Source organism: Charadrius vociferus, unplaced genomic scaffold (genome assembly GCF_000708025.1).
Source record: "Charadrius vociferus isolate BGI_N301 unplaced genomic scaffold, ASM70802v2 scaffold325, whole genome shotgun sequence".
In the NCBI taxonomy this organism is placed as follows: Eukaryota; Metazoa; Chordata; class Aves; order Charadriiformes; family Charadriidae; genus Charadrius; species Charadrius vociferus.
In genome coordinates, this window is record NW_009648526.1 from 1,225,960 (window position 1) to 1,239,414 (window position 13,455).

A 13,455-nucleotide genomic window follows, 5' to 3' on the forward strand; every position below is an offset into this window, starting at 1 on the left:
TGTTCTGCTCCTTCAGCTCCGATACCAGCTACAGAGATAATGAAATATTTGACTCAGAATGCAGTTCATCTTTCATCAGTAGCTCTAACAGGAACTACATCCCTGTTGTGAGAATGAAATCAACGAACTAAGTTATGACATCTTCATTTCCCAAATTACACGTCTTAAATATGTCCCACTGCAGATTCCCCTGTATGTTCTGCACTCCATTTCTGAGCAGATGCCAAAACTGCCTTGAACCACTCCGTAATACTTTTCCATAAAGTCCCAAACATGTAATTTATTCCTTAAAATAGAAATATTCCTAAACCAGCAAAAAATACGGTAGTTCTGTTGTATGTTCCATTGCATTGGGTATAATCTAACATCTTGCCTCTGCCCAAAAGTTGTGCCACTTTAACTGTGCCCAGGTTTGCCAGTTACTCGTTTGTCTCTGATTATGGTTACTACACATTCCTTTCACTTAATCAATTAATATTTTTCCTTATGTTTATCTGATCTTGAAATGTATCCCTGCAGCATCACATAGTGATGGAACAGCTCTTCCAATATTCAAAACTTGCACTGTTATCAGCAAGTAATCTTGACAGGAAACAACCTCTTCGATATGTTCATGGTTAAAGCAAAGATAAGGGCTTAGTCAAAACCTGTTGAACTAGACTGCGCGCGCATACATGGGTTTAGTAGACTGTTTAAATTAGGTACTGTATAACCAGTTACCTTGGAATACTGCGTATGAGACAGATTTCTGATATCCATGTGATTACACTCTCTAGGTAGGTAAAATGATTTCTTTTTATGAATGAGCTACCTCTGATTAATTGAGGAAGCTTATGTATTTGGATTTGCAAAATACTTTTAATACCGAAATCTGAATAGACAGAATACATATATTTACATACAATATATAGACTTAGTATATTCTTCTACCACAAGTGTAGTTATTTAGGTATCAAGCCTATTTAGGATTGTACAGGTATACCATTGCTTAAAAATGCTGTAAAAGTATCAGCTACACAACTGAAGCAGTTTAGCCTGGGCAAAACCTGAGTGGACATCAGGCCCCTATAAATTTGTTCATGCATCTGAGACTGCATACTTGCCTGCTCAGTTTCATGTTTGTATTTGTCTGCCCATTCCTCAATGGTCTTCTTCTCAGACTGAGTTTGGTGCAGCTCCTTCCGGAGCTTGGCAATCTCCTCCTGAAGGCTGAGGACACGGTTGGTTGCGTTCTTAGCCTCTTCCTCACTTGTCCGAAGCCTTTCCACATCACTCCGCAGCTTTTCTGTCTCCGTACTGTATGTGATCTCCAGGTTGCTCAGCTTCTCCAGCAGAGATTTGTACTCTTTGTTCTTTGTAAAACACAACACAGACATAGCAGCTGTTAAAGTTCTGGTTTAAGGGAGACTTCTAGTTCCCTACAGAATATACCCAGATGTGGGAGCAGAAGAGCAGCTTCCCCATTTCCAAAAAGTTTCAGTCTGTTTTTGCAGAATTGCTTAACAAGGTGACAGTACAGTCCAGTCTCAAAGCCTGCACGTCAACACCCCAAATCAGGCAGGAAGCCCACACACGTCAAATGTGATCATCTCACCTTCCTCTTAAACAGAGCAACCGATGTGCTTCAAATGAAATACTGACATTAAGGGAGCAGACACTTTCTCTCAGTGCTGCTGACAGACACAAACAGATGCTTTACTGTTCCAGTTCTACTATGGCCTCCTTTTCTCTTCTATCAATGGTCTTCAGCAGAAAAGAGAACTGATACCTTACAATGTAAATTCAGTGCGTGTTTCTGTGAATGCCCACAGTGCTACTGAGAAGATTTCTAAATATTTTCCCTGAGGGCAGGGAGCTTTTACCTGCTCATCAATTTTTCGCTGCAGCTGCATGATCTTGTTCTCCAAGCCAATATGAAGCTTCTTGTAGCGTTCTACAGACCGGGCCTCTATCTTCAGTTTCTTTAGCTCCCTCTTGGCCATCATGCGCCGGTAACAGCATTGCAAGTAAACAATTGCCTTCAAGGTCCTACGGTAGTGCACTCGAGCCAACCAGCCTCTTATATGTTTCTGAATAATAATAGACTTGTGCTCCCGAAGCATCTACGGTTAAGAAAAAACACCACAAGGGGCATTAGAGTTACAAACTACACCAGCTCAGTTAAACAGGCTCCATAATGAGAGGTGTAAAGGTGATGTGCGCATAGAGACACCTCAGCCTGAAAAGAGAAACTTCTGGTGAAGAGTAACAAGGAATGAATATGGAATTAATTTAAACAAAAAAGAAAAGGAAAAGAAGACAGGAATAAGGAAGATGACAGGGAACAAAATGAAAAGGAACCAGAAGGAAAAACATGGAAAGAAAGAACTGGAGGCACACTGAAGAACCAGACATTCCTTTGTGTTCATGTCAGATCCAAGCTAATTACAAAAATATATGGTACCTGTTTGCAAGATTACAAATACAGTCCTTTATTTTTACTGCATCTTTTACCTTGAAACATCTTAGAATCATTGATATATGGTGCACAGGATTCATCAATACAAAGTTTAAAATTACCACAGTTGATATGCAATGCATTTGTAACGCATGAGAACCCAAAGGAAATTGTAGCAGCTGTTAAAAACGACAGCCATAGTCTAGCTGACCAAACTACAACTTTGGCCAGTTTTCCGTTCGTTTTTTGGTTTTGGGTTGCCTTTTTTTTTGCCTTTTGGGGCATATCTTAGACTTGCCATCATGGAAAAATCTCCATTTATTCTAATCAGAAATTTTATATTGTAATCATTCCAAGTTATTTCATGGCAGAAATGTCAACCATAGTTTTGAGGTGTAAAGGAAAAAAGATCATAATAATTTTTTTAAAATATTTTTTTATGAAAACCAGTCAAGAATGCCAGCAACCTTCACCAGTGTGTTAGCCAGAGACTCCTAGTAGGAAGAGTCCACTACTTGTTTTTGGATCCTTCAGCTACTGATTCAACCAGAGATCCCCCAGGTCTGGAGAACCTGAATTCCAGCAGACCACAGCTATGCTCAGAGAGCCTGCCCAAACCCACAAGGCTTCCAGACTTTAGAACTTTAAAGTTCACTTAATAAAGCTTCTGCACATTAAACTGCTTATTCTAAAGAGCGAAACTATTTAAGATTTTATTTTACTTCTTGGATCTAGTAGTTTAAAGATAATATGCAGTTCATGTTCTTACACTGATTTGCCACAAAGCTGGTAAGACAAACTAGCAGGATAACAATAATTTTATTTCCTTTTATCCTTCTTAGCAAATGAACAGAAATGTTTTAGAAGCATTGCATTTCCAGATCAATGAATTTAAAAGGTTCACTGATAAAATGGCAAGATTATAAGATGCACAAACTTTCTCCCTTAGCATTTCTTTCTGAAGAAAAAATGAGACTTGAAGTTCCAGCACTCGATTAAATAGCACACCGAGGTAAGGAAATAGCTATCTCAAAAGTACAGCAAGGTCAAAAGCCAAAGTCCTTCTGACTGCATGTCGTGCAGTCAGCATTCCTACCTCCTCCTTACATGGTTCCTGGAATAGTCCTTCAGGTTGCCCACCCGCAGGTGCCTGAACAGCTCAAATATAATCAGCTTTCAACATTTTCACCTCAAGTTTGAAAGCAACAAGTCCCATAAAATACCTCCATTGTGCAGGGATGGTCCTCATCTGCCAGTGAATTCTCACCCCCATGCGATCCAGTGAGGAAACCGGCCACTCCAGCATAAGGTGAGAGTTACCAGAAAAGTCACTTAGTTTACCAGGTATTTCCCAGGAAAGCTTCTGTAAAAGCCGTGGAGGAACTGAACTTCTTGTCAAGCTGAGAAGCACATTGCAATGTCTCAGGCAGAAGCTTTCCCCAGGATGTGTGAAATAGATGATTCAACCATTTTAAATTCCTTGAATTAGTCACGTGACTGCAACACATGCCCTCTCTTCTAGCAACAACAACAGGGACCTTTCACAATCCTAACGAACAACACGTGTACCATATATTACTTACAGAGTCACGGCTCAGCCCAGGTGTGCTGTCACAGGGCAACCCTTTCGGTTTCACTCATTTGCAATCATCGTGAACTTCAGAACAACCTTGTGTACCTTCCCACGGCAAGCAGAACCTGCGCGTCTCTCTCTGGCCACCCCTGCATCTCAGCTTTAATAAAACTCCACCTTAGGAGGACACCATATACACAGCACACCACCGGGGCACTTGTCAGAACTTCATGTTTTAGTGTGCTGAACAATCCACTGCTCAAGAGGGATACTCCCTGACAGGCAAGTCCGACCACCCCTTATGAGGGCCCCTCCAGAAATCTGCGATCTCTATTAAAAGGGAATATAACAGGTTTATAAAACCTTGTGCTACAGGACAGATGCGGTGTGTATCACTCCCACAACTCCTTTCAGGCATACAGAATCATCTCCCGTTTTCCTAAGGATGGCTCTTGCTACACATATTGCTGTGACCCATGTCTCACTTTGTCACATCTGTCAGATCGCTGTGAAAAACATCTTATATAATCTCCCAACATAAAATATGGTTCATAATAGTGAAAATGCTCAGAATTCCAACAAAAAGGCAAGTAGATACCTGTACAAAAGCACAGCCCAGTCAAGCATGGGGATCTTACTACTCAGAAATTCTTATTGGGGATTACTCTTTTTCAAACTTTCTGGTTAGTGTATGTTAGAACACTATAATTTAGACACATTCACATGTGACTATGTAGGCAACTTTAATACATATGAAAAATATACAGAAACTTCCAATATAAAAGAGAAACGCATGGAACATAAGCACTAGTTGGCTTTTGGTTATATGCCGTCAATATTTACCTGCTTGGGAGAAAAAGAGAACTCTTTTGGCTAACTTTTCAGTTAGGGGTCAGGAAGGCCAAGACATGCCGGGAGCTGAACTTGGCAAGGGACACAAAGAATAATAAGAAGGGCTTCTACAGGTATGTCAGCTAGAAAGGGAAGGTCAAAGAAAGCGTACCTCCCCGCAGTGAGCAAGACTGGGATACTGGTAACAACAGACGAGGAGAAGGCTGAGGTTCTCAACAACTATTTTGCCTCAGTCTTCACTGGCAACCTCTCTCCCCACACCTCTAGAGCAGACGGACCCAAGACAGGGACTGGGGGAGCAAGGTCCTTCCCACTGTAAGAGAAGATCAGGTTTGTGACCACTTGAAGAACCTGAACATACAGAAGTCTATGGGACCTGACAAGATGTATCCAAGTCCTGAGAGTAGTTGCCAAGCCACTCTCCGTGATATTTGAAAAGTCATGGCAGTCAGGTGAAGTCCCTGGTGACTAGAAAAAGGGAAACATTGCAACCATTTCTAAAAAGGGTAGAAAGGAGGACCCTGGGAACTACTGGCTTGTCAGCCTCATCTCTGTGCCTGGGAAGATCATGGAACAGATCCTCCTAGAAGCTATGCTAAGGCACACGGAGGACAGGGAGGTGATTCAACACAGCCAGCACGGCTTCACCAAGGGCAAGTCCTGCCTGACCAACATAGGGGCCTTCCATGATGGAGTGTCTACATCAGTGGACAAAGGAAGAGCTATGGATGCTGTCTGTCTGGACTTCTGTAAGGCTTTTGACATGGTCTCCCACAACATCCTTCTCTCTAAATTGGAAAGATGTGGATTTGATGGGTAGACTGTTCAGTGTATGAGGAATTAGTTGGATGGTCACATCCAGGGGTTAGTGGTCAATGGCTCAATGTCCAGATGGAGATCAGTGACAAGTAGTGTCCCTCAGGGGTCCACACTATGACCATTACTGTTTAATATCTTCATCAATGACACAGACAGAGGGACTGAGTGCACCCTGAGCAAGTTTGCGGATGACACCAAGCTGAGTGGTGCTGTCAACACACCTGAGGGACGGGATGCCATCCAGAGGATCCAGGTCAGGTTGGATGGGGCTCTGAGAAACCTGATCTAGTTGAAGATGTCCCTGTTCACTGCAGGGGAGGTTGGACTAGACAACCTTTAAAGGTCCCTTCAAACCCAAACTATTCGATGATTCTATGAAATATAGGCTGACTTTTGAGCCTAGTTAAAACAATTCATGTAGACAAAAGTGCCATGGAACATGGGGGCATTTTGCAGTATAACTATTTGAATCATAATTCTATTTCCAGCTCTGTAATCACTGATGAGCGAATTCTAATTTCTCAATCGAATTTTTATTTTTTATCAAGCATAATCAAGAAAATATTATCAATATCACTAAGACAGGGTTATATCAATTTCTCTCCAAAACAAAACCAACAGCAATAAATTAAATAAAAAAAAAGAAAGAAAAAACAGAAAACCCCACAACCCATGCTTAAGTTTTAATCTATTTTTGTGGGTATCTCTTTGTTAACATTAATATCCTTTAGTATATTCCATCAGCCATTTCAGAATCACTGAAATTAGGGGCAGAATAGGAATAGTAGTGCATCACATATGTGTACTGATGTGAGCAATACTGACTTGGACTCATGGAGGCACATTCACACAAGGCCATTTTCAGTATTTATTATAAGTGCCTCGATATTCTATATAACAAATGAAAAAACTTTCTCAAGAAATGCTGTAAATCCCTGTGAGATTCTCCACGGACTGCACCGAAGGTCTAGGTACATCCATATTAGATGATAACATAAATATCTCTAAAATGACAAGTTCATTGATTGCAGTACCAGATCTTTCTAATTTCCAGGTGCTGTCCTTCAATCCAAGCTGTGATATTTTGTTTGTGCATTATGTGTAACAGCACACACACAGACATTTCAGATTCTGACAGGGACACCACAGAGCATCTTTGTCCTGAAAGTATGTGGAAATAAAGCCAGAGTGAAGACGTAAATCATTTTGATTTCTTACCATTTGGTACTTGTTCCTGGCCATGTAACCTCTTAAGAGAGCCTGAAGAGCAATAGTAGCAGCTCGCATGCATTGGTATCTTTTGCGGACCACATACATGCGTTGGAACTTCTGAATAGTGATGGCAGCCCGTGTTCTCCGCAGGAACTTGGCATAGCTAAAAAAGAAAAAGATCACAAATAATACCTGGAATTATTTTTCCAGTGCTTGAATACTATTTTTTTTTTTATATCCTATAATTTTACCCTCTTTCTCAAGAGCTACATTTCCCGCTTCAGTTTATTCCTAATATTCAGTGATACAGCATATTTACTTGCTATTCTACCTTAGGGCTGTACAACAGAATGACAAATTAACCTTGCAAGGTTTTATGGGGAAATGTTTTCACTTCCTCTGAGAACTGTGCTACAGAACCAACAAGATGACCTCCGCTTAATTTCTTATCACTTTTTCTCCAGCTTTAAAGCTATTTCCACTATGCCACCTTCCAGATCTCCTCTCCTACCTCAACCTGTAGAGAATGTTTGCTTGTTCTTGGTGCTCTCAGCAAGACAATTACAAAGCATCTTAACCTAAGCCTCTTTCTCAAGGTTGATTCTTACAGTCTTCATAACCACCTTGTCTTTGAACAATAACACCTGTACTCCTACCCTTGTCTCTGGCCCATCCATGGCCATCCCTCAGAAGTCAATCCAAACAAATGACTCTGACCAATGGATCTCCCTTCACAGCTGCACCCTGGATGAGGAATGGCTTCTCCAGCAGGGCAGACAGACACAGCTGGGAGGGCACATGGAAACTGGGCAATAAGGACTCAGCCAAGAGTCCTGCTTTACCTCAGCTGCAACCTATCTCCTAGTACTACTTGTACTCTGCTCCCACGAACGACATACTGTTCTAAGCATCCTACAGCCAAGGCGCTACTGTCCTCCCAGGAAGGTCAAAAACAGGCAGGACAGACATACTCATTACATTCAATTTCCTTAATTTCCCTGGAAAATCATTTCCTCTCAGCCAGCATAGGAAGGAGAGAACAAATGTATCACATTTAAATGTCCTACTTAAAGGGATCTGAATTGAGGCTAGTGTGGGTTCTCCCACGAGCATTGCTTACCATCGTGCTTGGTACCCTCTGACATATCTCTGAATGGTGATGGCAGCCTTCCTCATACGCACGTACTTCTTTCGCATCAGCCAGCCTCGGATCGTCTTTTGGATGCGGATACAGGCAGCTCTCAACTTATCTGCCCTTATTTTTTCCAGATAGGCTACTTGACCAGCCCGGAAAAATATTTTTGTCTTACCAAACTGGTACTTATCCTTGTCCTATTTTCAGAGGTAAAAAGAGGATCAGTTACAGCATTAAATTTTAGTGGATTAAAAAAAAAAGGTATGAAAGGCTAAATGAAAGTACAGCTAGCAAAGAGGCAAAATTATCTGTGTAATATTTCAAGTAAACCTAGACTTAAATTAAGTAGGGGAGAAGAGTATTTTCTTTGTAGGATTCTTTTAATAAATTAATACAATAAGGCCACAAGCGTGGCCTAAAAGAGTAAGGTGAGATTTTTGCTTAGACAACAACACCACAAAGATTATAAGAGAAGTGGAAGGCTACAGGAGGTGACGAAGGGGCCCAGTGGATGAAAGCAATACAGGTAATGCATGTGTATAATTTCCTGCTTAAATTGGAGATGACCCCTCTGAACTGTCCATCTTCAACCATGTTACACAGTACAAACAAAACAGCTGGGGTTTCCAACACGTATCCAGCGTTTACTGCCATTGGGACTAAACCAGACCAAAGCATCTTGCTGCTGCTCAAACACAGCTGGAATTTCAGCACTAAACCAGAAACAGAATAATACTCTGTCTCTATTGACTGCAGTACTCACTGGAGGGAAACACTGAGAATATACAAAGGTACATTGAAAAAAATTAATTTTGTTGATTGTTTGATGTTAAGTTAAAAGGAACAGCAGTCAAAGAGCTACAGCTTAGGATACATTTAACACTATACATTAACACTAGAAATACAGACATACAGATTTTTAGTTAAGTCCACCCAATGACATAGAATTTAAGAAGCCGAGCCCCAACCTGCCTGCACAGTATTTTTTTTGTTTCCATAAACATCCTAACATTGGCATTGCACTTCAGCAAGGTAAGCTTTCTTGCTTTTATATCTTCAGTAAACTTTGTCTCTTTTTCTTCCTAACCGACACTTCTGAGTAAGTCTTAGTTAACCACCTTCTGCTGAGAACTGGCTGGAACTGCCTCTTTGGAGCCTGCCTGCCCTCCTCTGTTTGTCAGTCCTTAAGAAATCCCAAGAAACACAACAGTTCAGGTGCAACACCAGTAGTATGGATGGCACAGCCTGGGAACGTAGGGCTGCAACTGGGGGTAAGAGGCAAAGCAAGAGGCTGCCGAGCTATGAGGACAGCCACAGTGCTAAGCTGGGAGACAACATCACGAGGACGAAAAGACTGAAAAAAGTTGACTTCAGCACAGGAGCTGAGAGAAGCAGTGTGAAAGACACAAACACATACACAGACAGAAACACCTCCACATTAGAAAACCTCCAGATAACTATACCTTATTTAAGGTGTGGTTAATACATCTTGTCATTAAGCAAGGTAAGGCTCACCCTCAACCCACCCACACTTAACATCACTGTCTTCCTTTCCTGTGATACACTGGGAAATTCTACGGTTCCTGTGCTCATATTGGTGGTTTGGTACTTTGTAGAAGTACTGCAGTAGCGTGGCTATGAGGGAGTAAAGCATGCTGTCTTTACTCCTTCAGATTCCAAATGCTCTTAGCACTAAGTCTAGTACCAGAATCAACTTCTCCAGGACGTTTTTACATGTCTGCTTTCGGTCACTAAGGACATCTCTCTGCTTCATCAGAACACGGTAACGGCTGAAGAACTCTTGGTACGTCCACCTGCCCCAAAAACAGAGACAGCGTCAGTCCCAATGATGAATAATTCTCTTAAAAAGAAGAACTGCAGCTGATAGCAATCTAAAAAGCAGCAAACACACCTGGAGGGGAAGCCAGCTGCACTGATTCGGATGGTCTCCAGGACACCACAAGCTCTCAGCTGCTGCACTGCCCGCTTTTCATCGAATCTACATAGGAATAAAAAGAGCCTGTGGGTGTGGAGCTAGTTTTGCATTACATGGGACCTCTGGCCCTGCGCACACCCAGGACAGGAATGGCACGGAGACTGAGCAGCGGTGGGATGTGATGGGTGGTTAACAAGTCCAGGTAGTGCTTCTGCAACTCGGTGATAACAGAGGACAGCCTGCCTGGGGAATTGCCCAGCCCGTTGGCTGCTGCAAGCTGCTTGTCCTGTCCTGCTTCCCGCTCACGTGCCCAATAGCCATGGGAGTCTTTGTGTGCCCAGATTTTCAGCAGACTTTTGAGAAAAGCTCTAAGCAAGTTCAATATATGAAAAAATGATAAGGAATAAGAAGTTGGAATCTGAAAAAGCAAATTCCAGCAAATGTCAAATGAACTCAAGGAGCGCAAACTGCCAGTCACGCTTAAAACAGCTAGCAATGAAAAAGCTGGTATTTTTTCTCATATATCCCCATAAACTACAAAAAAAATAATCATCAGGAAGTCTTTCTCCCTCTATTCATCCCAAAACATCTCCTGCTGTAAGTCCATGTACACACACACAATGTCCATAACAGGAGAGAAGAGACACACCACTCCTGATTGAGCAGGGGTTAGTAGAACCTCCATCCTGCAAGGCCCTGGGCGATTCCCTCCCAGGCACAGGCCATACAAACCATACATGAACCAGCTTACGTGAACGGAAACTTGAAGTCGTTAGGCTTAATACAGCGCACGTAGTGTGGAGTTGTAGCGTTCAGGGTTTCCATCAGCAGATGAAGAGAGTTTCGAAACTTTTTGAAAAAGAAAAAGGGAAAAATATTAGGGAATAGCCTCAATAAGCTCAGTCATGTTTGAGATAACCTCAGGAAGCAGACCTAGACATATTCGCTTATTTGTAATACTGCTTTCAGGAATGAACACCAGCTTGTTTTTGTTATGGCAATAGATTTTAGTTTCAGATACTATCTTTGGGTGAATTACTTTACAGTGAGACTTTGAAATGTTAGGCTTTACAGGAGTAAAGATCCCGTATCAGCATGTGATAATTTACAAAAACATGGGATAGGCAGAGTTATTTTCAGCTTTTGACTGTATCATCTACCCTAATCTTTGTCTGATCTATCTCTTCATGACTAAACCTCATGGCATATTACTAAATAGCTGTTTAATTTTAAATAAATTTTAAACCAACAGAGTGGTAAAAAAAGAAGTATCAATTTTGTCAGCTCCACTGATACCAATGTCAGACCTACTGAAAAGAACTTCGAAAGTCCAATATCCGAGAGTTTTAAGAGCTTCACTTTTAAAGAAGCATCAGGACCACAAACACGTAACGTACTGCAGTATATCCTTCTATCCACAGAATACCCTAATAGATAAAGAAAACTATGAAAACACATCTTAGATGTTTTAAATGTATTGGTATGGATTTCACTCCTTCTGTTGAAGTCATGATTCTAAGCCAACCTCTATTTCTACATAGAATATGATAAAAATCACTTTTGTATTAGCTGTCTTTAAAATTTACAAATTAATATACATGGTTAACCGATAGCAGTAGCATGACAGTACCCCTAACACTTTAACTCATAGTTTCAGTTTGATAACAAAACTGTTAGGCCTCTGCCAGCCTCAGGGTACTGTCTGTTTAAAAAATCAGAGAAGTTCAAATTAGAAAGAGAAGTGGGCATGGGTTCTCTTGCATGACTTGCAGAAGATTGGAATTTGCAGCCTGTACCATGAACACATGCCAGGCAGGTTGGCATTCTGTACAGTAGCATGAATAACCACTGCTAATCCCACTCACAGCTTGACACAGCTTGCTTGGGGAAGGTTACAGAGAAATTATGAATATCCACATCAAACACCCTCTGAATTCCCCGATTCTCACTTCGCAGTGTGACTAGCTCATGACACTGCAGAGACGTCTACTAACATCTTTGTTAAATGATCGACAACGACCCAAGGCAGTTGACAAAGCCCAGGCATTTTTGGTGATTTTATCTGAACTCAGAGCACCCAAGAGATGTGGCTGGTTCATCTTCAACAATTGGCAGGGGACCCTGATACAAAGAACTTACGCTTCCTGAGAGCTAATTTATATTCCAGGCAGTCCTACAGTAACATAAAAAGAGCTATCCACACAGACCTCCTGGAAGCCCCAGGCAAAAGAATAATGCCACTTATCACTAGCAAAGTGGTACAGGCTGGCAAGTAGATAAAAAACGAGTCCTAAACTGTCAAAAAAGTTCCCCTCGGCTTCTATGTATAGTCTGAGGGAAAATCTGTCATCTGCACAGACTGGGGACATAATCATCTTGAGAAAACACCTGTTAAAACTATTGAGTGGAAAGTGACAAAGAAGAAGTGAGTTCCCCAGCCATACTGATCTGCATACTTTTAATTTAATTCTGGCACACACACATGGACATTTTACGTTTAGCCCATTGATAACTGGAACCAAGTCTGCTGGCGACTGAAGTCCCACTTTTGATTTGAGTCAGATAACACAGCACACAATCAAAACGACCCAGTATAAGATTTTCAAAGCTTCTCAGCATCCAGCATGTTAAAGCTGTTCTGAAAAACACCAGTTTTGGTTTGGCACCACAATAAGAACCGAGGTCCCTGAAATTGTGGCCCAAAATGTATTAGTAATTAGGATATATTTGCTCCAAACTGTAAGTCATAATCAGCTGCACTTGTCTCAAAATCACGAGGGGTCCCAAGAAGCACCAGCACACCCTGAGACCTATGAGACAGAGGGAGGGAGAGATTATTTAATAGAGCTGCATCTTCACACTCACCTGATGTCCCACAGTTTTCTTATGCTCCTTGCTGGCCTGGCCTGGCCTGGCCTTGGCTGGTTTTACAGCTGTTCGAGACAAAGGCACGCGCCCTGAAGGGGTTGCTGACGTGGGGCTGAGGACCTTCTCCTCATCCTGGAATAACTCTGGTAACAGCTTAAACTGGTATTACAGCAGAAAAAATACAGAGGGTAAGAATCCAGCAAGTGATTGCACCCGTTTGTGTTTAAGACAGTTAGAATCCAGGCTCAGTTTTTATAAGCATGGGTTGTTTTTTTTTAACTCCACATGGGGACAAATGCAAAAAAGCATTCAAGCTAGTAGTATCGTGAGTGGGCCATGATTTAATACTAAAAATTTTCTGGATTTGATCAGTGAGTCTCCTTCTGAAGATAAAATTCTGATTTGAGGGTGTTTTTTTTTCATCAAGCCAGCAATAGCTTCCATGTAAAACTGTTAGATACCGACAGCAGTTTCGTAAGTACCAACTGAAATTATATATGGCTGCTTTGATCTAAGAAGGAAACAACAGGATCCTCTCGTACTGCAGTGGTGCATCAGGCTCCTTTGTGGTTGAGAAATATCTGGGACACTGAATAACCCAGCAGCCAACAAAGAACATTCCT

The 13,455-nt window shown here is 41.6% G+C and overlaps 1 protein-coding gene across 1 annotated transcript in view; it reads right to left on the reverse strand.

Annotated features, from left to right (window-relative positions):
• Positions 1–13,455, reverse strand: part of MYO5A (myosin VA (heavy chain 12, myoxin)) — an 89,633-nt gene that overhangs the window by 26,689 nt on the left and 49,489 nt on the right. The window contains exons 16-24 of the mRNA XM_009885766.1: positions 12,830–12,991; positions 10,716–10,813; positions 9,941–10,027; positions 9,734–9,842; positions 8,014–8,225; positions 6,900–7,056; positions 1,863–2,102; positions 1,104–1,352; positions 1–28 (exon numbers count right to left, since the gene is read on the reverse strand). The exon at positions 1–28 is cut by the window's left edge and continues 60 nt beyond it. Coding sequence (XP_009884068.1) covers positions 1–28; positions 1,104–1,352; positions 1,863–2,102; positions 6,900–7,056; positions 8,014–8,225; positions 9,734–9,842; positions 9,941–10,027; positions 10,716–10,813; positions 12,830–12,991 — 1,342 coding nt within the window. The remainder of the gene's footprint in view (positions 29–1,103; positions 1,353–1,862; positions 2,103–6,899; positions 7,057–8,013; positions 8,226–9,733; positions 9,843–9,940; positions 10,028–10,715; positions 10,814–12,829; positions 12,992–13,455) is intronic.